The 27487-nt window shown below is 39.3% G+C and overlaps 1 protein-coding gene across 1 annotated transcript; it reads left to right on the top strand.

Moving 5' to 3' along the window:
- The first annotated feature begins 35 nt into the window (after positions 1-35).
- LOC124271920 lies at positions 36-26095 on the top strand. The gene is given in 4 exon segments (XM_046707098.1): positions 36-539; positions 884-1038; positions 18835-19168; positions 19170-26095. Coding segments are annotated over 2 exon segments (2496 nt in total). The 5' UTR covers positions 36-539; positions 884-1038; positions 18835-18848; the 3' UTR covers positions 21346-26095.
- The last annotated feature ends 1392 nt before the right edge of the window (positions 26096-27487 follow it).

Here is a 27487-nt window from a genome sequence, read left to right as displayed (position 1 = left end):
ACGTTCCAGCTCTGTGGCGGCAGTCTGTAAATAGAGACTACGCCGACTAGTAATGTTTCTCACCAGTTATGACTTTTTAATTATTTTAGGTTAGTATTCCTGATTATTAGAACGTATTCAATTTACATACAACTCAAACGAAGCTGCTGACATGTAAGAAATGGTCCTTAACCTTTTATTCGTAGTATAATTCACATAATTTTGAGTTATTCCTCTCTAAACCCCCAACTTTCATTTAGTTAAATGGTCTTAACCACATCTTACATATAACTAATTTCGTGTTCGAGGTTATTTTATGTTTTCTTGGCCAGTTTTTTAGCGGACATTAAACTATTCAATTCAACATAAGAGTTTTTCCAAATAGAGCTAATAGCCTTGCTCAGTTTCGACTGTATTGTCAACGTGTGTTCATGAGTCATTATGCAATAGTCACGTCATTATCATGCTTGTGTTGCTGAAAATGGGAATTACCCGTCACAAACGCACAAAAGGCCTGTTCACCTGAAAACAATCCACGGGAACAAATGGAACCAGTCACAGTAGGGTATTGCTTCGGACATAATGTTTGTCATAATGCGTCAACCACAGCCTCTCAATATCGATATTTGGGAGTATTTGGGTGAATCGTGCACAAAGACAGCAGATGACAGGGACAATAAGTACATATCAGCATTATATATACGTACAGCATTACGGGTATTGCAGGCAATTTATAGCATGTATGTACTTTCATTAAATCATTTTCTATATATTGTTAAAATGATAGAATGTTCTTCGCAATTGCTCTTTTGTACTTTACGAGCTACTGCCTTAGTGATCACCCAGATTGTTCATTCTTAATTATGAAGTGAATTGTTTGTCAAACCGTCTTCATGACTTCCAGATCCTCCTGGCCGAAAACGAAGGGATGAGCAAGGCGTCTGACACCACCATCCAGGTCTGAAGGGGGCGAGACGAACGAAGACTCGCTCCTGTCAGTCGCCCCTCTAAGGACGCTACTTCAAGGTACAGATCCCTTGGAACGGAACTAGCGATATGGTAAGAAGTCCACGCCTGGCACCACCAAACAGTATAATGTATTCTCTTCACTAGGGCTGTGTATTGACAAATAAATTGTATTGTAATATATTGCGATTCGGGTACCCTTATTGCGATACGTATTGCGATATATTGGGAGCTTAAGTGTTAGACAGTGAGTGACGCTAACTGTGCATGTCAATCCTATTTTCTACATTATAAGTCCCTAAACATATATGTTATGGTTCTGATAACAGCAATCTCAAAATTAGGTTAGTCAGGGATTCTATTTTTTTGTGTGTACAATTTATAGTATTACAGTATGTCGTTTTGTCATTGAATAAAGAAGGAAAACATTTGTTGTGAATGAAAGTCTGTGTAGATTTTAATTTTAACCATAAAGATAATCACAAAAACTTCATATATGTTCTTTACCCAATATACCGATTCTCAGGAATTAAATATTGCAATGCGTATCGTTTGAAAAGCGCATTGCATACGGTAATCCCATGCAGTCCTACTCTTCGCGTTACTAATGCCAGGAGTGCCTGTATCTGAGGATGGTTGAGCCTGGGTAGTTTTATGCACTGATGATATGCATTTACTAGAACTGTGTTGATGTGTCTGGACAGAAGTCCAGAAGTTTCACCATAAGCTCCGAAGTATTTATCTGTGTTGATTCAACTACAAAAGAAATGTTTGGTCTGTGATCAATACTGATCCACACTGTGTTGTAAAACAACTATATTTTCAAGGCGGTTTTCTATGATAAGAAGTAGTGGGATCTGTGCATTTCTACGTAGCCGGCGTAATTAATAACTCAATCATTTGGCCATCTATCACGTGATTGGCTTGCTTACAAGTGTACGACTGTGCGGTGTCAGGGTATATAAGCTTACTTTTTGATGTAAATTGGGTGAATGGCGGGTGCTACTGGAACGGCCGGACGTGCTTTCCCTTTTCGCGAACACCTGGTGTCAATGATTTTCTATGCTCCATTCATAAACATTTCACAGCTACTTTCTCTCCTCACTAAATGGAATCTGTTTATGAGGATAATCAAGACTGGGTTTTCTTTGGCACTGACGTTTTATACGGCGATATATTGGACGTCTTCCTACTGCTATGTCCACTGAATTGCAAGCATTGATCAAAGGACTTTACAATACACATGCCTTACGATAATCATAGCAATATTTGAAAATGTGCCTTCAAGGGATGACTTGTCGTCAGATAAACACGAGGGACCTTTAACAAACTAAACATGATGACACGTGGACAGGGGACTCTAATTGTTTGTAGGATTTCATTTCTCCCCCTTGACTGCCAACGTATCCAACTGTGAGTTACCAGCTCCTTACATAAATGTCGTCACCGACGGAGACTGGAGTTTCTGAACGCCAACTCTTACGACTTCTGCACCTGCTGAGGTCGAGACTAATTGATGACTTGTTAAATGTTCTATTTAGACAGCTGTTGCCATGCCAAATAATACGTCAATAAGACATATATAACTAACCAGATTAGGATGTTCTGACACTACTACAGAACAATTTGGTTGTGACTGAGACTATTTAAAGGATGTCTGTATCCTTTACCGGATCTATTCAGATAGCTGAGTCAACTACTAACTGAATGTTGCTCTGGGGGGTAAAAATTCTGTTCCACTCTGTGGCTCCAAAATGTTTTGTTTTCATTACTTGTAAGTAGTGGAATCTCTGCACATCCACGCAGTAGTCGTAATTCGAAAATAACAACTGAAGTATTTGGTCCATCGATCAATTGATTGGTTTGTGTACATATTTCATATTTTGCCTTATGTAATGGAATGGGTTGTATATGACACATCGGTTTGAGGAAGGAATTGCTCCAGACATACAATTCGTTGATATAATCACAATATGTTTTGACATAAATGCAGGTAGGTCACCTCTAGCAAATATTTAAACCGCGTGTAGTTACAATGTGTGTTCCAAGGTTGAATGTGGGTCATCGTGACCCGATTAGAAGATATTCATATTATGAGTCACTGGTTCCATAGTCCACAAGTTTAATCAGTTAAATCAATTTGGTAACTGTTCAAGTGGACTCATCTTCAGCTCACGACATAATGCCACTAAAAGCAAAACCTGCGTTTTACAAGATAATGATTTCCATTAAATTTGATATGGATTTGCGCCCGGAACATTGTAGGGAACATGCATGTAAAGGCTGCAAATTGTCCAGAAAACCTATAGTTTGGCATGAAATGCATGTGGACCCGGTTTTTTTGTAAATATATCTTCATCCAATGACCCAATCGATCTCAAACTGTGCAAGTGGATGTTTTGTCAGACAACCTAATCACATTGTAAATCACCGATTGTATGCATTTGTATTAAAGAATCTGTCTATGTAACTGTCAACAAAATAAACAGCAGAACGCAGAAGGCTTGCAGAGGGAGGGAGCCAATGACCTGTAACAGCGGCAGTGTTGGGTACTAGCTGGCGGCCATTACTAAATAACTTACAGATATGACTCAATATTCACATCTCTGTAACAAAAGCAGGATACCTTTGTTTTACATGTATCTGTAATCAGATACATACCTATTAAGGACCTACTGAGCTCAAAAGTGGAAAAGAAACGTTTTCTGTGACTGATCATAGTGGTATACATTTGATTATATTTGGTAGCATATCAGTGAATGTAAGTGGCCAGTACATGGGAATGCCCAGTTTTAACCAAACTCAAAAACAAATTCCGTTTGGTTTGAAGGGGAAATAGTTGTGAAAATTATATGAATTGATCTCTTTATGTCACCAGGTTTTCGCAAAAAAGGGCAGGCATGAGGAACGTAATGTGGGTATCAAGTCAGTCGGCTATTCACTTTATCAGTTTCCTTCGGCATTCGACCGCCTCCGTGGTGTAGTGGTTAGAGCGTCCGCCTGGAGACCGGAAGGTTGCGGGTTCTATCCCCGACCGCGTCATACCAAAAGACGTTAAATATTGTACTTGTTGGTCCCTGCCTGGCGCTCGGCTTTAAAGGGTGCAACAAGGACTGGTCGGCTGGGAGTCAGTATAATGTGTCTGAGTGGGGTATTCATGCTTCACTGCGGCATGGATATCTCAGTGGGCTAGTACTATAAAACCAGCTTCAGTCTGGGCTAGTACAAGCAGCCGCACATACACATACACACGCATGCACGTCGTCATATGATCGAAATATTCTCAAGCACGACGTTAAACCCAATTTCACCTCACCTCACCTTCGGCATTCTACTAGACGGGAGGCAACTCTGTCTGTCACACACCCTGTAGTCAGGTGGCACGGACAGCTTGGTCGAGGTAGGTTGTTGCAGACACTCTCGGTGGGACATTAATAATCACACAGACGTACACAGCTGATATGTCACACCATGAGACACCTGTCACACCATGACACACAAAATATCACACTCCCTGGTCACACACACAACAAACAAATTCACACTCAATGTATGAATGTGTTTGTTTGTATTCCTAGTCACCTCTATCAGGACACAGAGATATACTTGTTGTACAAGGAAATTTGTGTGTTAGTGGAATTAAATAAAAGGTCAACCGGTTTATGTTCGGTTTAACTTTCACAAATGTTCGGCATATGACATTTTAAAATGACTCGTTTGATAAAATCTATACCGGTATTTAAAAACACCCGTCCTATCGTCTTTTAATAATGAAGGGACGTCGTCAGGTGGTACACACATGCTGAGACACGACTCAGCTGCGTTATACACTTCATATGCATATACAATCTGATAAAACTTTGATACATGACGTTAATACAGCGACAAATATGTCAAGCGTTCAAGAGATTGCAACGATATTTTCATAGCTACATATATGAGCTTAAGAGAAATGGGAAAACAGAAAAAACAAAGCAAGTTTTCAAAAGGCTAAATGACCCATTATTCATACAAGTATATATAGAAAGACATGGATGGATGGATCTTAAAGATGTCATGAAGTATTTTTCTAACATAAACAAAGTGTGCATTCTGAATTATTAGAAAAGAAATCTTTGTGTTTGTATGCATCCATTAAAACGGTATTTAATCAAGAATTGTATGTTAACGTTTTCTGTGAAGAACCCGTCACAACTTAATAAATTTTTAATCGTTTAAATACAGGTTTTTGTAATTCTGAAGGTCTTGTGTAATGAAAGAGAAGATGGGAAACAATATATTATATATAATAGTCTCGGTATGGAATTAACTGTCTCTTTACAAAAATGGATGGAAACTCAACTTCGAACTATGTTGGTGAAAAGAACATTGTATTGTACCCATGTTGGAGATAGAAACGGGGTCCTCGGTGTTATGGGTGAATGCTTTGACCACAAGGCTACCCCACCGCCGCTTGGGCAATTATGAACATGTTATTCTTATACACCTGTTAAAGTCTTGGGAAAATTCGTGTTTGGACATCTACATTCTGTACATATGTATAGGTTCGTTGGCACTTTAAGATTTCTGAGAGTATTTGGCAGCGTCTTGACATACCATGACAGGTAACATACAGTCAAATACCGTTGATATGTCGAAATTACGATTGTCTCGAAGTGAAATCTTGGCACCTTCGTATTGCATCTTCATCATTATCGGTTGTGTCGAACCTAGGATAACCTGCAGTATTTACCTTGGTACCTCTGACTTCGACGCAACGGTGTTCAACTGTATAGTGTGTACTTATAGTGTGTACTTATCTCGGTCCCTCTGACTTCGACACAATGGTTTTCAAATGTAGTGTGTACTTATCACGGTCCCTCGGATTTCGACACAACGGTGTTCAACTGTAGTGTGTACTTACCTTGGTCCCTCTGACTTCGACACAGTGTGCACTTTTCTTGGTCCTTCTGATTTGGACACAACGGTGTTCAACTGTAGTGTGTACTTATCTTGGTCCGTCTGACTTCGACACAACGGTGTTCAACTGTAGTGTGTACTTATCTTGGTCCCTCTGACTTCGACAAAACGGTGTTCAACTGTAGTGCGTACTTACCTTGGTCCCTCTGACTTCGACACAACGGTGTCCAACTATAGTGTGTACTTACCTTGGTCCCTCTGACTTCGACACAACGGTGTCCAACTGTAGTGTGTACTTACCTTGGTCCCTCTGACTTCGACACAATGGTGTTCAAATGTAGTGTGTACTTATCACGGTCCCTGGGATTTCGACACAACGGTGTCCAACTGTAGTGTGTACTGATTTTGGTCCCTCTGACTTCGACACAACGGTGTTCAACTTTACATCATCGAGTACGTACCCAACACATTGCATCTGCTTGGTTATATCCTTCCAGAATGCGACTACCCAGAAGCTGGCTGAACACTTCCTAACGTGTACAATATGTACAGAGGTGTTCGTCGATCCCTGTACACTTGTGTGTTATCACACGTTCTGTTGGAAATGTGTCATTAACTACACCAAAATCAGACCAGAAGCCATCAATGCCAAGTCTGTCATCTGCCCTTTGTGCAGGAAGATGACTAAAGTGTGTTACGGTTAATAATTTGCCGTAACAAAAGGTTTAAGAGTCCCCTTTGAATGAGCAAAATAGAACACAGACAAATCTAAAATATACAATTATATATTGAGCAAACAATGAGCAAGATATCTAGTACAATGCAATTGAGTCACAAATCTACAATATTGGGTCACAAATATAAAATATTAACTCACCAGAGTCTTGACATGCACAGTGAGAACAAATATACTGATTGAAGGTTGTTTACAATGACAACACTTGAATATAGACGAGGTGTGAGGTGTGAGGTGAAATTGGGTTTATCGTCGTGCTTGAGAATATTTTGCTTATATGACGACGTGCATGCGTGTGTATGTGTATGTGTGGCTGCTTGTACTAGCCCAGACTTAAGCTGGTTTTATAGTGCTAGCCCACTGAGATACCATGCCGCAGTGAAGCATGAATTCCCCACTCAGACACATTATACTGACTCCCAGCCGACCAGTCCTTGTTGTACCCATTAATGCCGAGCGCCAGGCAGGGACCAACAAGTATCATATTTTAACGTCGTTTGGTATAATTATTCTCTCAGAACGATGCGGAATCATGTGGAACACACGACCGGAAGTCAAAACAAATACAAAAGATTGTCCCAAGGGGAGGCAACTCTGAAGCACTATCAGAAAGGCGTACCGCTACAAATACTATTGCCACTGAAAACATATATAATGCCAGATGCGAGCCTAATCCCCAGTCAAAACTTTAACCATTGTGACCCATAATAATCATCACCTAATCAATGTGATATTACAATTACAAATTACCAAACACACACTCTCGTAACAAGTGTCTGACCCTGAGAAACCAGTGGAGGAATGGGCAGATGACGTCAAGCCAAGCTTTGCCATGCAGGGACATTTGGACTCCAAGGGTATATATGTATATAGTTGCTTTGGATACAATTCACACTCACATGTACTGCAATTCTGATCCAATTGTAGCTGCGCTTGCCTTTGTATGCATGTGTGCCTGACTAAAGTTATTTAAGTCCCACATTAAATTCTGGTAAGTGGTATGCAACAATTAGTATCAGGTTGTGTTTGGTTTTTGTGAAAGTTGTCGTGTAAATTCGTGTTTCATTTGTGTTAAAATACTTCCTAAATGTACCAATGCTTTCCAGATACAACCTTTTGTGCATACTGTAATGAGGGAGGGGAGACAACTCCAGCTGTTGTTTGGTGTTTTGTCTGTGATGACGCACTATGTGAGAAATGTGACAGAGTGCAAAGTCGCATCCCATCTACACGTCACCATGACGTCACTGACCTGTGTGTGGAGGCCAAGGTCAAAAGAAAGCGAAAGGTCACGTGCAAGGAACACAAGCAGGAATGCGTGGAGTTTCTGTGTGAGGATTGCGAGAAGATGGTTTGTCACAAATGTTGCATCATGTATCATAGGAAGTGTGATTCCGTTGTCACAATCGAGTCACAGATCGGGACCATGAAAACAGAACTCAAGAAGAAGAAGGAGACGTTATCAAAGAAGCAAGAAGACAAGGAGTCCAAAACTAATGAACTGCAGTCGAAAGTAAATAAAGAAACGTCTCGATACTCACGAATGGAAGAAAACATAATGTCTGTAACACAGGAAGCCATACAACAGATCACTTTTAGGGGAAAGCAACTTCTGGATAATCTCAAATAGATGTCAGACATCCACATCCACAGCATGCATAAAATCCAGACAGTTGTCATTACAGATGTACCAACAACAGACTGAGCTGATAGACCAGGCTCTACAATCTGAATGTGACATGGATGTGTATGAGATGTATCAGGGCTGTGAGGCAGGTGTCGTGGAGGCTGTTGGGGGCGCAGAGGATGGAAGAATGGTCAGGGTCACATTCAGACATGACATTGAGAAGCTGAGTAAAGCTCTGAGTGATCTGCAGCTGGGTGCGATAGACGTCCTGCGTGATGGCGATGTGGACCTGACGGCTGATCCAGTGCTTCAAGACCATTACAGTCAGAATAGCAGGAGAACGACGTGCAGCACGCTTAGCTGACCTGACCGTGATGATGGTGGATGGTACAGATACAGTTGTGGTCACAGACTGGAACCACACAAGTGTGAAGTCATTCTACACCAGAAACAATCAACCTTATCATAGTAGGCTACGTCTAACTACATTTCCGGATGGTATGACTAAGCTGCCACACAGCCAGGTGGCTGTGACCGTTCCAGCTGAAAACCAGATTGTGACAGTAGGAGTTAACCCGGATCTGGAAGTGCTGTCAGCCATTACGACCAGCAAAAAAGTACTGGGATATTACGTCTCGATACGCACAAATGACCTACAGGAGACACAGTACTGGAGTGTCCTCAGAGTATCACAAGTACTTGCAGAGGTGACATTCTGGTTACATACTTCTTTCTACACAGAGTCATCCATTTGACTGAGGCAGGAGAGTTTGTTAGAAACATACTGACAGATGAGGACGGTATTGACACTCCCCTAGGAGTTGATATAGATGGGCGCGGCCGGATGTATGTTGGTCTGTATTATGAAGGTGTTGTCAAAGTGTACATGTGTTGACCGTGTACATGGCCGCAGTGCTTAGCCACGTGTAATAGAGACAGACGTGGCATAGGTGTACATGTATCTCCGTATTCCTGATTATTAGAACGTATTCAATTTACATACAACTTAAACGAAGTTACTGACGTCCCGATTCTCTTCCTTTACTTTAGTCAATTTATAGGAGTATACATGTACATAGATTATGAGGCATTTCTTTCCAATAGTTAAACAGTCTTCGCAAGTCACAACGAACATATAACCCTTATCAAACTTCGTGTTCGCGGTTAAATTCCGTTTCAGTAAATACTAAATAATAAGGATATGTTTTCTTGGCCAGTGTTACCTTTGTTGCGGACATTCAGCTACTCAAGTCAACATAAGAATGTTTGAAAATAAAGCAAATAGCCTTGCTCAGTTTGACTGTATCGTCAACTTGTGTTTATGAATCACTAAGCAATAGCCATGTCATTATCATGGTCCTGTTGCTGAAAATGGGAATTTCCCCATCACAAACGCACGGGAACATATGGAACCAGTCAAAATATGATATTGCATCGGACATACTGTTTATCACTTATGTCAGTCCCCACAGGCCGTCTCGATATCATATTTGGGTAGGAGTATTTGGGTGAATCGTGAACACAGCACACTGAATACACAGCAGACAGCAAGATGACAGGGACAATAAGTACATATCACAAGGGCGTAGCGACTATTATGAAAAAAAGCACGGGCTTACACATGATTTTGGCTAAAAAGGGTTGGCAAGCCCTCAATGCTATCTAAATATAACGCTTTGCAACCTATCAGGCTTACACACAAAAATGGCTTGCTACGCGCCTGAAAACAATTTAAATAGTCATCCATACGCACTCGTGGAAAGGATGTGTCGTCATTGAATATTTTGAAGCGTTCCGAAATGGTGTTGCTGTCAGTCATAACAACCTCAGTAACCAATGGTGGACGTGAGAGAGGACTATCTGTGGATTGGGCGGTCCGGGTAGCTGACATTGGTGATTGTGTGCCGTAGTCGCTGAATTGTTGAATCTAGACTTGATATTTCAGAGGCACTTGCCCGAAGCAATTAGTCGGTCAATTTATTAAATTGTTTACCATTCCACAAATAATATTTGAGAATCAAAAGTAAGCATACACAATAATTCACTCGGATGAATTGCTGACTACACTATTTAGACGAGGTTTTTTTACCCCAAATCCTTATTCCTCAAGTTGAAGCATGGATGATTATGGCTTTTTGTGCTGGCGATTATGTGCCTGACTCTGATAGTATGGGTTCGAATCCCGGATGGGACACAGCCTAACAAAAGTAAAGGGTTGTTAAATATGTATGATAATCTACATAATCGCTTGTATCCATAATAACTTTGCATTGGTTGTACAATAATACATTTTATATACAAAATTGGGAAAGTTTCTTTTCCTTCATAGAAGTTGCACCGAATAAGTGACTTACATATGGCGCCGTTTTGACTCATTGCTGTTTTAGCCTGATGCAGTATACATTCCTGTAAACCTCAATGTTTGATGTGACTATGCTATTACGTCACAGCCTCTATCTACAAGTATATTGAGACAGGCGTTCCTGCGGTGCCCAGTGACAGTAGTACTCTGGTCTCCAGGTCCTGTACGATTATCACGGATCCTCTCTCTGTTGTACATCGCCAGGTAATTCAGCGTGTAGATACTTAGCTGTATTTAAGTATACTATTTAATATGTGTAATGTTCTTCAATTGACAGGTATATCTGAGGTATTTATTTCATTATGTGAACGTCACTCTGTCATTTTCTATTTTCGTTTTGATACGTGAATCAATATTACTTTCGTTCTGACACAGAACAGAAGCAGATTTCAAAAGCCGCCGTAATCTACTTCACTCTCGAATCGTGTATTCACAAAGGTACATATACTTGAGACTGATTGTTTGTTGCACGGAATAGCCTCTGCTCTTTCATTGTTTAATTTTGTTTCAATACTATGATTTTCTTACTGCGTGTGCACTTCTGGTCAGTGTTCTGGGTTGTAAATAGTATTGTTGTAGCTCATTCTTTCAAGCTGTAGATAGTATTGTGTAGGGCTCTCACGAGTCCAAAATTTGGGACCCGAGTACCCGACAATTTGGATGCTTATCTGAAACCAACATTCAACCATACACGTAGCTGTTCAAACTTCCAATCTACGAATAATGCAACAAGTATATGTGAATCCAAACGTTCCTGAATAAAGCAATTGATATTCAATGTCAATGGAAGTATCTATTACCTTTTTATTTGCAAACAGAATGTGAAGGCAACGTAAGTGTCACTGTGACCCAGTTCTACGCGATCAATTATGTGATTAATATTCATGAGCTGGGCCGGTGATACCTTATTACGCCTGTAAATGCTGTAATATGATTTGATGTGTCCGGGAAAAGAAATCTACTTCTCTTTTCTTTTGGTTTTAAGTTTGACTGCGCTTTCAAAATGATCTAATAGTAATATGTCGTTGCAGCTACGACATATTAGCAACTTTTAAACATTCACCTGGACGATAAGTCACATAATCAATTAACCTTAATCAAGGTTAAAATGCGGCAAAACACGTTCCAAAGCTGGAAGATACATAGATAAAGCATTCATTGATTGGTGGTGCATTAGATACTAGTATCTTGTAAAGATGGATCGACTATGGAACTTAAAGAATATGTAAAACAGGATTGATGTTTATTTGAGACTTCTTATAGTGAAAACGGTTTGGTTTCAAACTAAAGACTAACCATTTATTGAGTAACATTACGCTGTATTTCTTCTTCCGAAACTCTGCTGAACGGAGATCACGTCAATGGTATTCATTGTGATTAAAATTTTCACTATTAAGGATATAGGTCTCCAAGTGTGAATGTTATTTTGAATGCGTATGTATGTGTTGATTGTTGAATATGTAACACTGAAATACGCTGGATAAGAACGACCGAATATCTATGTAGAAAACAAGTTGTTCAAACATAGGTATAATGGGCAGGGACAGTGATACAGCGAGTGGTTACGCTTGTCCACGCGTCCGTAGTTAGGGCAACGGCAGGTACTGTTTTGGGTAGTAAATGGGTACTGATATTATGTTCTCCTTGCAAACTTCATACGACTTTATGAGATAGTTGTGAATTGTCGCACTACATGGGACCTGGTAATTTGGGTTCAATGGTTCACAGAAAGCCCTGAAACCCTCCCCTTTAACAAGACTGAATGGTCGCATATCCTTAACGCGCATAAGCATTGCTTTTTGCGTAATACCTTCATACCATTTCCTGTCAACAGGCTTGCGACTTTTGATATCAAACTTACCAAACTGCCCCAGCGTTGCTTGTTGAGCTACTTTTCTGTCTACAGTGCTTATTGTGGGTGCTTACAGGACAAATGCTTCCGTAACTAAGGGAAACGCCACAAAGACGGCATTTCGTATTTTGGCCACTAAATCAAGATAAAAATGCGTCCAGACATTGGATTTTTTCTCACGATCATCAATCTTGATTGCATGAGATGTTTAGAGGTATCTCCCCTGCGAGTCCTCGAGTCCATTCAATTGGACTCGAGTCCTGCTTTACCCGACTCGGCCCCGAGTACCCGAGTACTCGTGAGAGCCCTAGTATTGTGATGTTGGAGTGTGTGTAGACAACAGAAAGTCACTTTTCTTTATTTATTGGTATGGAAGGACTTTATTTAGGACAGGGGTGGTAAAGGCGGGTGGATTAACAGGCGGTTTGGTGTGACATTAAAAAAGTGTGTATCCTGTGAGTGAAGAAACTGATGTACGACTGTTACATACGCTATGATTCTTCGGCGAAATTTCTAAGTGATGCATTTGCATATGCATGTATGATATATGTATACTCTCCCAAAAAAAGAAACGCATCATGAAAATAGCAATTTCATGTAGCATTGAATTAAAACGTGATTTATTTTACAAAAGGTTTTGCTCTGTTTATGAGTCCTATGGTGTTTATGTTTTGAAACATCACAACAAAACGCACCATTTGTAAAATACCCGTATTTAACAATTGATTTTCAATTTCGGCGTGTAGTGTCACAGAATACACAATTCACATGTAATGCACGTGAAAGTTAGGGATCAGATAGTCTCAATGATGGGTATAAAAGGTTGATCGCTGTCTGTCGATTATTCACTGTATTTGGAATATTGTTGACGAACGCAAAATGCCACGTCTAAGTGAAGCCAACCTTCATATCGCCATTGGTTTGCTTGAAGCTGGCCAGTTTCAACGTGCAGTTGCCCGACGCATGAATGTTCACCAAAGCACCATTTCACGGCTCTGGGAGAGATATTGCCAGCAGAATTCGGTAGCAGATGCCCCTCGTAGTGGGCGACCTCGAGCGACCACTGCGGCGCAGGATCGCTACATCCGGGTACATCACCTGCGTCATCGAACAGCTACGGCGACCAGTACCGCTCGACAAATACCCGGATTGAGGAGGCTTTCTGCACAGACCGTCAGGAACAGGCTGAGAGAGGCTGGTTTACGTGCCAGAAGACCTTATTTTGGCCCTGTGCTTCGACAACAACATCGTCGACATCGAGTTCAATGGTGCACCAACGTTCAGGCCTGGAACCTACCGAATTGGCGTAGAATCTGGTTCAGAGTTGAAATACGATTTCTATTGGAACGACGCGATGAAAGAATGCGGGTGTACAGACGTCGACGTGATTGTTTCGCCGACGCTTGCGTTCCCCAGGTGGACAGATCCGGCCGGGGCAGTGTTATGATGTGGGGAGTGATCACCTGCCGTAGGAAAAGTTATTTGGTGATGATCCAGGGCAACCTGAAAGCTCAACGGTACTGTGACGAAATCCTACGCCCACACCTCCTTCCAATCATTGATCGCCAGAGGGAGTTGTTTCAACAGGACAATGCCAGGCCCCACACAGCACGTCACACTAGAGACTTCCTCCAGAACCACAACATCAATGTGCTCCCCAGGCCCTCAAGATCACCGGACTTAAACCCGATCGAACATCTGTGGGATGCCCTGGACAGACGGGTGCGACGCCGTAACCCTCAGCCCCAGACACTTCAGAAACTCGCACAGGCACTACAGGCAGAGTGGGCTGCGATTGGGCAACACGAGATTCTGAGACTTATTCGTTCGATGCCGAGGCGATGCCGTGCAGTTCTGGATGCGCACGGTGGTCACACGAGGTATTGACACACGTCTCCATGTAACACTCAAACTGACTTTCCTCGAGTTGGTGCCAAAGACGGATAACTCTGCATTCCCAGTGTGCAATTTCGCTATATTTTATTGACTCATAAAGCCTACAAGATGTTTCAAAATAAACATAAAAATACAGTTGAAATTCCTATATGCGTTTCTTTTTTGGGAGAGTATATTTATGAAAGTGTAATTTATTCAAAAAATATTGATTTGAAGCCAAAATCGTTTGACTGTGTTTCCACTGTGTTGTACCGGGCGTGCATTTTTTCTATTATTATTATTTTTTTTTCTTTTTTAAAAATTATTTTTATTTTATTTTTTCATCCTTTTTAACATAAACCATACAAATCCACGTGGTCAGGGACTACTGGTTTATAGCCTTAACCTTTTACCAATTATGATTTCTACTGTAAATCTAACATGAGTGCTTCTACATACATAAACTTTACCTATATATATTTATATATTTCCAGAGCATAAACTTTGATATAGGTATAGTGAGACTTATATATAAAGTATTTTAAATGCATATTTAAAAACGCAAATATTCACCTATATAATTCCTATTGTAAATCTAACATGGGTGCTTTTAAATACATAAACTTTACCTTTGAATATTTATACATTTCCAGAGCATATTTCAAATGTATAATGAAAAGCTTCATAGAAACTTTGATATCGGTATAGTGAGACTTATATGTAAAGTATTTTAAATGCATATTTAAAAACTCAAATATTGGGTCAAAGTGATCTGTTGAACCGTACAAGAGGGATTCTACAGAAAATTGTTGCTGTGAATACTTAGAAAGAAACTTTACATAATCATTAATCATTGAAGTAACATTTTTTACAATTATAGAAAATATGGGAAACGTCTGTTGTGACCTGAAGAATGGTCTTAACGACCTCCAAAGTTTTACAGTCATCGCATTCTGGTGATTCACATAAGTGAAGTTTTAACAACCATTTCTTACATGGCACAATATTGTGTATAATCTTGAATTGTAATTCTTTTAACTTGTAGGATAACGGAAGGGTTGTAAAAAGACCATACATTTTGCTAGCATGTGATGAATCATTCAATTTATATGGTAAAGTGACTTTGTTATCCACAATCACTGAATAAAAGTACCTAGACTTAATCTTATAATTCATAATATTTCCCTGTAACTTAGGTGGTGTGTTTAACAAAAACTGAATTTTTGGACTATTTTTATAAAACATATTGCTCCCTATTGCCCTTTGAACAGCTCTTTTGATATTTTAAAAATATCTACTGTTAATATTCAATTTTTATATCTCTTGTAACTGGTTCTTGACTGTCCACTTTCATCAAGCAAATCTCTAACATATACAATGCCAGTTTTTACCCATTTATCATTATACACAGACTTCTTATTTAAAATGTCTAATTTATTATTCCAAATTATTTGATTAAATATCTTCATCAATCTTAACAGTTTCTCTCCAACCCTTTACATTTAACATACATCTATAAAATGATGGTACAGCAATATGCAATTTTCTTAGGTCATAATTACATTTTAGAACAAAAGATAACCCTCCTACAGTTTTCAAACCTTTATCTAAAAACAATTTCCAGCTTCCATAAGAGGAATAATATATTGGTTTCCATGCCAAACAGAGTGCTTTACTCATACTGGTAAAATCCAAAGCTGAAACTCCCCCTAGTTCTTTTACATTTAGCATTGTTGTTCTTTTCACTTTTTCATTCTTATAATTCCAGATAAATCTAAACAATTCCACATTGATTTCTTTACACAGACCTGCTGGAACCTGCATCATACTGCTTTGGTATATGAGCCTTGAACAATCTTTCCCTTTAGAAAGCAATATTCTTCCAAAAAGTGATTAATTTCTTGATGGCCAAATTTAGAATCGTTTTCGTATTTTCAAAATTTGGGGTTTGAGATTTTCTATTGCTAAAGAATCATTATATCTAAACAATTGGATACCTAAACGTTTAATGCTACTATAAACAATGTCTAACCCTTTTATACCACACGATATTGGACGGTTCTGTATAGGCATAACATTACTTTTCTTTACATTTATCTTAAGGCCTGTTATTTTTTCAGATCTGTTGTAAAATTCAACAGCTTGCGCTGCTGATTGTATATTTTTTAATGTCAAGTTGGTATCATCTGCAAAATAAATCACTTCTTTCTCCCCAATTCCAATCCCTTGAATATCTAATTTTTTCCTGATTTTCATATTTATGATTTCTGAGCAAATGATAAAAATATAAGGACTTAAGGGGCATCCCTGTGTAACACCTTTGAACAACTGAAACCAATTGGTTGCCCTGCCTTTGCATGTTATTAGGTATTTTGACTTGTTTCAAAAAATCACATTATCAAATGCGTTAGTAATGTGTACATGAAGGCATTCAATTACGTTGAATGTTTTTATATAGTTTCAGCTTGAAATAATCAGACCCTGAACCGCATTATTTTCTCTTCTGCCCAGCCCCTTCTTCAATGCTAAAGCCCTAAATGAAGCGAATCTAGATTTCTTCCTAACTGGGACTCCTTTTCAATTTAAAAGGAATTGTTTGTTTCTATCAAAATTATATACATTCAGAGACTAGGCGTTAGTCTAAGCTTGAACCTGTTTCACGTGGTATACTTTTCCAACGCAAAACTACGAATTCGTGCCATGTGTTTCACCTCCTAAATTTTCACAGAATAAAGTGGTGGTAGAGAATATTGCAGAATCTGATGTTTATCGACGTTTCAAACTGACAGTGTGTATATGGAAACTTGCTTTAGAGAGTGACTTTGTGTTAATGATGGACTCACCTCACCTCACCAAACCTCACCTCACCAAACCTCACCTCACCAAACCTCACCTCACCAAACCTACAGGGACTTTCAAGTCAAACTGGTAATATCTAGTTACAGAATATGTCCTATACTAAACAAAAAACGACACTTGACATGTGTTACTTTTCGTCCTGAGCATACCCATATAGAACTTAGTGTGTTGCTAGTGGATAAATCTGGTTTAAGGACGTAATAAGTGAACACTGAAACAGGATAAGGCATTAAGGTGAGCATGATGCACCCTCCACAGTCAGGGAGAAGCCATCGGTATTGGAACTTGTTCAGTACCACTTATGTCCCCTTCTCGCATTCACAGAAGAAGGCAATGTTGTCTCATTGACACCCATGAACACATCATTAGGCTGTATCAAAGTGGCGCCAAGCTCTTGAACGTTTAGGGGTTGACATCTCAAGGCACGAAGACTTCTTCCAAGAGCATCCAAAAGCATCCCATATGTGTTCGACTGGGTTGAGGTCCTGTGATCTCGATGGCCAGTCCGGACGTCAATACCAGCATTTCGCAGGTGCAATTGTGCCCAGCGTAGACGTTCTTTACGGTTTACCGGTCCCAGAATCGGCCCAACATAAGGAAGTCCGCCACGAAGATGGGCAAGCGGTTTCGTATGGTCTGGACAGTTACGCGACTCCTAAACAGAGTGTTACTGGTTGACGTTGCAATCGTAAAACGATTATGCAAATGGCGTAGCCGAATGTGATTGTCCTCGGCATGTGACGTCACAGGAGGCGGTCCCGAACCGTGGCGACGAGTTGTTGTACCCGTGTGGTGGGCACATACCCTCATGGTGTGATTTGTTATGCATCTCATGACACGTGCAACAGCCATATTAGACTGACCAGGATCGAGCATGCCAATTGCACGTTCACTTTTAACAGTTGTAAGGCGTGGCGTGCGAATAGTTTATCAAGGATGGTTAAGATATTTTGCCTGATCACGTGCAGGTTCTCGTTTTCACCAAAGGGTGTGCTGCATGCAGCGTTGTCCTCGAGTGCAATGGGCGTATGCGTCAGGTTAGACGTGGGTATAATGGCATTTGCCCATATTAACTACCTTGTACAACACATTTTCAATATGATTCATTTTCTCAAAATGTGAAGTTTCTTTTTTTAGGTCGGTATATTATAAATAATTTGGACATTAAGGAATGAAAGACACGCAGATACGAAGAACAAGTAATTCATTTGTTGTGACTAGATGTATTTGTCTATAATGGGTTATGTGCTTTAATTAAATCACCCGTGAAGTTCCGTGTTACAATGTGATCTTCAGCATCCCATGCTTGTCGTAAGATGAGTTTAAAGGGATCGTGTGGTTAGGTTCAATGACTTGCATTTTTGGCTGACACCTGTCATTGTATCCCCACTGCCCAGATCGATGCTCGTGATGTCAACCACTGGATTTGGGGACAGCTGGGATACAGCTTGCGTGTTGCTGTTTGTGACATTTAACAACGAAAAACTCTGTTTCAACCAGGTCACCAATGGCATAGTAAGTGACGTACATCACAAATTACACCACAACGCGTGGTGCAGTTACTACTTTGGACTGACTACCGCCTTGTAAAACTGTGTCAAACCTCCATATACTAATTATCATATTTTCTTGTATATCAATCTTTGTGGTGTTTGAAGTGTATTTCTTTTTGTTTAAAGGAACGGAATATACCATGGATATGGCTTGGCCATTTGATCCTCAGCAGAGACTGAAGCGTGGTCTGAGTGACGTCCCCCACTCTCTCCAACTCGACCACATCGTCAACATCAAGCATGAAAGACGTGTCAGCATACTGGAACGAATCGAGTCAGAAGGATTGCAGCCATGTGGCTATGAAGAAGAAGAAATCAGACGAAACAATTTTTTGTCATTGCTGCATTTCACCACTCGTGAAAAACAGAAAGCTCTGGAAATAAATTCTAAAGTTTGTGAAAATGACCCGACCAATATAACAGCATTAGTTAACAAAGCCGTGATGAAAATGGCGACTGGGTATGAGTGAGTCACGAGCAGCTGTCGAAGAGCTGCATAAACTGAGGACTAGAGATGACTACAAACAGTTAGTCGTGGTTGCCACAGCCGAGCAGGCATACTGCATGTCTCGCATTGGCCCTCACCTGCATGTCAAAGCCATTGATCTTTATGAAAATGCCATTAAAGAATTTCCTGAACAGTACCTGTGGAAATTCGGGTGTGCATTGACTTGTAGGAGATGCTTAGGGATGCCGAAATGTATTAAGGGCATGACATCGGAAAGGGTTAAAGAGTTTTGCGAAAGAGCAGCACGATATCTTTCTGAAATTACTAACCGCTGCAAGAAGCAACGTCTGATAGCAAAAGCGTTTGTGGAGCTGGGTTGTCTGTACCACTTGCTGAAAAGGCCAGCTTACCCTTTAACTCGGCAGATTGCTGACAAAGTGAAATTAGAACGTCCATCACTGACCGCAGCGCGATATTTTGATATAGCCCTTGAAATAGTCAACAAGGAGTCTCTACAAGATGAGTTCGTTCTTGGAAGATGTGGCAAACTTCTACTTTTTGAAAGACCATACGATCAATATCCTAACACTTTAATGGAATGTTATAAGTTACTTGAGCGGGCATATGCTATCAGACCAAGTCCAGATATTTGTGATAATCTAGCGAAGATATTAATCAAAATGACAGAGCAAAGCTCTGGTGATGCCGGTGGACGTGGACGTGGGCGTGGACGTAGACGCGGTCGTGAACGCGATCATGGTGTCTGGGGGAGCCATCGTGGACATAGACAGCCTGGGAATGACGCAGGAGGCTCTGAAATGCCATACAGAGATAACTATGCCTCCCGCGGTGGTAGCATAGCAGAACCACAGAGGGCACCGGCTGCTGAGACATCACTAAATACAGAGGCTGCAGAATCTGTCCCAAAGATGCAGGCGAGCAGTGATCAACATCTCATGTCAGAAAGTGTTCTGGCTCCCGAGTTTGCGAAACTCTCAATACAAAACCAGCTGCGAGGAGGCAGGTCTCATCAGACGCTTAGGAAAATGCTTAACTCTCCAAAGCAGGTAGTAAAACACCCTAATCACGAATATCTGATCAAGGCTGTGCATTATCTTCAAAAATCAATTGATATGACCAAGGAATGCAATCACCACGCCATGTTTAACTTAGGATTAACCTATAGGCGACTTGATAAGGTGGAAAATGCAGAGGAGCAGTTTCGGAAGATCATCGCTGATATGAGTGCTTCACCTTTTCACAAGAGTGTCGCATATGAACAGTTAGGCTTCTGTCTGTTTGAGAAGATCGAAGGGAGTCAGTATAGTGATGTGCAGAAACAGAGCTTCAGAAAGGACGGCACGATGATGATGAGACGATCCATAGAACAAGCAACCTTTATGGTTGCTCAAAGCCCAACAATGGGAAAGGATGCTTTAACTTCATGGGAAGCGCTGCCCACACTAAAACAGCTTCTAAACGAACCAAACAAGCTCGATGGTGTCAAGGAAGTAGCAAGTCTGTGTGCACTAGTCGGTGCCCACAGAGAATCCATAGAGTACTACGAACAACTGCTACTCGTGAATCCTGACGATCCTTCTTTGCTTTCTCAAGTCATTAAAGAATACATGTTTTCAAGAGATTTTGAAAATGCCCAGTCATGCCTTAACCTTATGTTGTGTACACAAGAAGGACGACAGATGGCCGACAACGAACAAGATTTAGTTTACCAAGTATATCTTGGGATTGCCAAGCACCTACTCGGCTCCGAGCCCACTCCTTCCAACAAAGACTCTATACGGTCGTGTTTTCAGAGTGCTTTCATTCACAAACATGGGTGCACGTCCAGTGAAGATGATAGAACCTGGGATGTCTTCGTGCTGGATGACCCCAAACAGACAGATGCTGAGGCAGACACAATCCAGTCATGGTTCAGGGAAACTTGCAGCTTGTCTGTTACCCGGAATGATGATAACGCTTTAGGTTATGAAATTGAACTCACCGCAGAAATTAATGCTATGAGTAAATGCAAATGTTTGGTAGTCCTGTTGGGCAAAGAGACTGCTACCAAACGACTAGAGAAGCTTGTTGCTATCGCTCACCAGTGTGACGGTCTGGATGTCATACTTCCCGTTCTGACCTGCCCACAAAAAGATTTGGCAGAGCTTGAAAGACAAACGTCCAGTTGAGTTGCCGTCAGACTTTCTGACATGTCAACCATCTCAACCTCTCATGAATATTTTTTTATCACTTCTAAACTTGGATTATACCAAGTTTGCATGGTTGGATGAAACAAGTAAAAGTGAAACACAATAATTCCATGTACATAGACATATATCTCCCGTAGCCTACCAGGTGTCTGAAGTCGGCTGCTCCAAGGTGACATTATACGGGGGGTTATCCGGAGTTCCATCAGATGTCTTAGGATATGACAGCCAACATGACATTAGACCGATCTGCCAATATCAACGAGTGTATGTGAGCCAGGCAGCCAGCGGGATCGTCTCTGTGTCAATCGATCGAGATAGACGATGAAAGAGTCACTCGTCTCTGGGAAACCATGGACGGACAAGTTATGTTTAAATGTTACAGATTTTGTATTGAGACATGGTCGTTCATTCTACGTGTTTATTTTTGTGAAATGTGCGACTCAGTTCGGAAGGTTAAATTACAAGATAGAAGTATACGTTGAAAATGTGTATATATAGCTATGGATGGTTTACCGCTACCTTCCTATTTACATTGACTAATTTAAAGTAAAGTCATGGCAGTTACATATAGTGCCTCCCGATGAAAGACAGACAGCAGCTTTGGTTGCAAACTGTTGCACTGCGTAATTTCAATATTTATTATCTTATATATTCACAAGTATTATTGTATTTTTCTGACTCCTTATTTCTGGAAACTTTATTAATGAAAATTCGAGGAAAGACCATATCTTTTTCATCCTACACAAAGAAAACGAAAGTAAAAAATACAGAAGAACTAGAATTAAAAATAAAACAGGTCGAAGATACTATTCGAAAAAGCTTTCGAAACATTGATGAAGAACTTTTGAGTGAACTATCAAACTATAAGAAAGAAATGGAATAAATTAAAAGGGAGGAAATGAGAGGAATACAAATTCGAAACCGAATTCTTTGGTATGAAGAAGGAGATAAACCTTCAAAATATTTCTGCCATCAGGAAAATAGGAATTTCTCAAAAACATCAATAAAGAAGTTAATAACTAATGATATGAATGAAAGCAAATCAATACTGAATGAAGTAAAACTATAGTATAAAAATCTCTATGCTTCTCAGGAACAATACAAGGAAGAAGACTGTTTAAAGGATATTAAAACTCCAACTTTAAACAAAACACTAAGACACTATCTTGAAAGAGAAATCAGTTTGGATGAAATTAACCATGCTGTTTACAGGATGAAGTATAATAAGAGCCCAGGGATTGATGGATTTGCTATTGATTTCTTTATAAAAGAATTGGAAAGAATTAAAAATATGGATTTATAGATTTATTAAGATGTATCAACAAAACATGAAATATCTTTGAATATGAAAAGGGGTGTTATCACCTGTATTCCAAAATCCAAAAAAGATAGAACATTACTTAAAAAATGGAGGCCAATCTCTTTACTTAATGCTATTTATAAATTATCAGCTCCTGCATTGCACATAGATTAAAAACTACTTTAGATGAATTTATTCACTCTAACCAAACTGGTTTTATACCGGGTAGGACTATTAGTGAAAATACAAGATTGTTATATGATATAATGTTTGAAACAAAGAAACGAAACATTCCTGGTTTGCTGATTCTGATTGATTTTGAAAAAGCGTTTGACACTGTTTCAAAAGATTTTATCAACCTGATTTTACATAAATTTGAATTTGGCCCTGAAATGATAAGATGGAAAAATATATTAACTTATGAAACAACATCTTGTGTTATCCAACATGGTAATCTGACTTCTTTGCAAGTAAAAGGGGATGTAGACAAGGAGACCCACTATGTCCATATCTTTTCCTTTTTGTAGCTGAGATTCTTGGTTGCATGACAAGAAATAATGAAAACATCAAAGGTATTGTTATCAATGATAATGAATATACACTGGATCAATATGCTGATGATACTGAACTATTTCTTGATGGAACTGAAGAGAGTTTGTACTCTACTATTGACACAATTAATACATTTTACAAAATGTCAGACTTTAATTTTTTCTTTTAGGTAAATCAAAAGCAATCTGGATTGGATCAAAAGCCAAATCTATGGATAAAATATATAATGTTCTGAAAATTGAATGGGTGATAAGTGAATTTGATCTACTAGGTATTAAATGTACACCAGATCTTGAAGACTTATGGGTAATCAACACCAGAAAGAGACTGACTGGAGGAAATTAATAGCTAGACTCTTAGCATCTTGAAGAAAAAGAAATTTAACACTTATTGGTAAAATAACTGTAATAAAAACTCTAGCAATCTCCAAATTGGTCCATATTTTCAATTCCTTGCCCAACCCACCAGTAGAACTTATCACGTCCCTTGAAAAAATGTTTTTCAAATTTATTTTGAATGACAAGAATGATAAAATAAAAAGGAATGTAATTAAAAACAACTATGAAGAAGGAGGTTTGAAAATGATTAATACAAAAACATTTATAGACGTTTTGAAATTTTCTACTTTAAGACGGTATTTCAAAAGAGGTGATAAGGATAATCCATGCAATATAGTTGAATATACTTTTCAAAGACATATCTATTTTTGGAGCAAATTCTGAAACTTACATTAAGATTGAAAATCCTTTTTGGCGTGATGTGCTAAAAGCATGGCAACTATTCTACAAACAACATTATATTGACCCAAATAACATTAATGAAATTCTATCCCAACCATTATGGTTTAATCATAATTTTAAAATTCATTAAACTTCATAAAGAACTTGGCAGATAAAGGGATTATAAATATTAGGGACATTTGTAATGAAACTTGATTATTGTCAATAGAATCCTTAAAAGAAATATATGGTATCAAAGGTACTTTCTTAGATTATAGATAACTTGTAACTTGGTCGATGTACGTTGCTTCTAGCATATCGTTTGTAAATGTAAATATTGTTTATGTACCTCTTATGCAGCAGTTTGCATCCTGAGTAAATAAAGTTCAGTAACAAAAGTAATACATACTCTACTACTAGTTAGGCTTCACCAAAATATTATTATTCAATTTTTCAGAAAGGTTTATTGCTACTTCAATATTCCCATGCGGGTAGTTAATACGCGTCAGAATAAATAATGAATTGATTGAGTACTGGTTAACACCACTTGAACGATATTCCAGTTATATCACGACCCTCGAGCACGGTATCATGGCAAACTGGTATTTGAACCCCCCGATCTTAGGGTCACAACTCTGGATCTGTTGTACATCTGTTCCATCGCCTTGTAATGACACAGCCTACCGTGACTGTACATATATGTTATTTTCTAACTGCAGATAAAATCTTTCTCAGGTTGTGTCTCTATCTCTTGAACGCATGAACCAGTAAAAAATACCATTGTGTCTGATGTTAGCTTTATATTTAGCTTCAAACATTATCTCTTGTTTACTGATAATTTTATCAGACGCACTTGATAATAGCAAATGTCATTGTAACCTTTCTCACTATTAGGACATATAGGTCAGAAGACTCGATATTATCGTTCTGCGTCCTGTCCCCATTTTCTGTTCTTAAACTACGAAGGAATTTTGTTATCGGAACTGTAAACACTGAATGTTATCTGGTTGAGTAGATGTTGTATGCTTCATAACGATAATACATGGTCAGACGTGTATAGACAAGCTACTTGTCACAACATCTTTTACCGTCATGTTTTATACATGTTACTTCCTGTATTATGTAGTTTGTGCAATGACTTAGACTAGGCTTAGAACTCTGAGAAAAGACCCGAGTTAATTCTTCATCTAACATTAGTAACAGCGACCAGGATTTTAGTAAACAAGGAATTTACTATCCTGTCTAGGGGTGTTTTTCTCATTTTTTCACACACCCAATTGTCAGCTCATGATCACATAGAGCACGATTGAATGGATAACTTTCCCATGGGATGATACTTTCCGGAAGCAAATTATATCTATGAAAGGAACAAATTACTATATTTCCCCAAAATTTAGTCTTTATTGGGAACTGAAGGCCGCAATCCATGGTAAAAATCTATTCAGTGTTCAACATCAGAGTGGGTGTATCTTCATAAGTGCATCATAAATAAAGCAATAGTTTGAATTAATATACGACTACTAGTTGTCAAGAAGGTTGTTTCATAAACTAGCCTAGGTATATATTTGCTTCTAAGTTTATAAATTAGTGGAAACATGGTATTCGCATTCAGTGACATTTAATTTAAAACATTTGCATATTTTAAGAAGAAATCTTCCCCTAGGATACATCATGACGTAATGCACTCGACGAAACTGGGATTAGGCTATTCTTAAAAATTTTAATATCGATATAACGTATATATCAAGTTTTGCATGTCACTCTATATATTAATTACAAATTAATTTAAGAAAAACTGTTTGCCTCTAACTCTCTTCCATATCCACGCACAGCCAGTCTAAACAGAACTGTTTTGACATGTGACGCACAGACGATATTAACATATTGCATAAGAGAAAATTCATAGATGCCATTCACATATAACATAGGAGTAGGACGCCAATCCACATAAACATATATCATGGTGCTGTAGGCGCTTTAATTAAACCATATTGTCTTGAAAATATGCTCTATTATTTTTACTCATATGCATACCATTTATTTAATACTCTTTTTCATTTTAACAACTGTAAAGAAATATTTGATAGCCCTGCTTGGATGGTATGGCATACATGATGAGTATAAATGCTGTGGCAGCTTATTAAAGTTATTCTTTTAATGGCTTGGACTTGTTCATTTATCTAACTGGACATTTTGACTGTCATACTAAGTGATAATGGATCAAATTTACGATATCCATCGGAGATATTGGACCGGTAAAGGAGTAACACAATCAACACAAGATGGCATGGTATTAACAAATTTAAATGAGAATGATTATACATTGGATTAAAGTACATGTATTCCTCCACACCAACAACTTTTAGTTAGGGACGTGCGTGACGTTGTTTGATTTTATTTGCATACATATTCCTATATGCAATGGATTCTCCTTTCAAGTCTATTAGAAAGCTGTGAGTGAGTGAGTGAGTATGATTTTACGCCGCTTTTAGCAATATTCCAGGAATATCACGGCGGGAGACACCAGAAATAGGCTTCACACATTGTGCCAATGTGGGGATTCGAACCCGGGTCTTCGGCTGGACGAGCGGACGCTTTAACCACTAGGCTACCCCACCGCCCCTAGAAAGCTGTGGCATACAGTGATAAACAGTCAAATCTAAGAACTTGAATTCAAGACAATATTTAATACATACTACTGGAATAAAGTAACTGTGCATTATTTGATGTCATGCCATTTTTAATGGGAAAAGGTAATAACATGATTTGTGGTGTTTTCCTTAATCACTGTTTGTTTAACTGTTGACAGGATAATATCGAAATATGTATGATTTGATACAGGCATCGTGGCACGCCCTTGAAAAGATGTGGTGTTAAAAGTCAGTTCACAAATTCAGTATGGCCAGGGAGAGTACCGGAATGTTCTGCTGTCTCGGGAAACCCACCACAACACGAGCGACATAAGGACGAGCATTATTTTGCTGAAGCGTGGCGTTATATGTCTCTGTCCTTGAATGAACGGCTGTACATGAGGCCCAGTGATCTCATCCCTGTATTGAAGCCCTGTCGGATTGCCATTGACAATGACAAGTTGTGTCCGACTATGAGATGTGTTGCCTCCCCATACCAAGCTTGCTCCACCAAACTGTCGACGTTGAACAACGCACACGTCAGCATGTCGTTTACATCCCCGCCTGTACACCCATGCCTAGACTAAGGCTTAGTCTCTGAATATATATAATTTTGATAGTAACAAACAAGCCCATTTATATTGAAAAGGAGCCCTAGGGAGACCAGAGATTCAGAACCTGAGGAAACCTAGACTTGCTTTATTTAGGGCTTTAGCACTACAGAGAAGGCTTGGCAGTGGGGAAAATAATGTGGTTCAGGGACTGTGAGACAGACTAACCCATGCCCTGCCATCTGAGATGTTCAGATAAAATTTCAACTCGTTAGTGAACAAAACACCATCCTAATCTTGCCTCCTGTATCAGGCAAGACGTACCTGTCGGTGACGTTGGAGCAAAATTGGGCGAATTGCAGGTTGTCG

The sequence above is a fragment of the Haliotis rubra genome, unplaced genomic scaffold (assembly GCF_003918875.1).
Source record: "Haliotis rubra isolate DU_JTF1 unplaced genomic scaffold, ASM391887v1 Scf103, whole genome shotgun sequence".
NCBI lineage: Eukaryota > Metazoa > Mollusca > Gastropoda > Lepetellida > Haliotidae > Haliotis > Haliotis rubra.
This window is presented reverse-complemented; position numbering and strand designations above follow the sequence as displayed.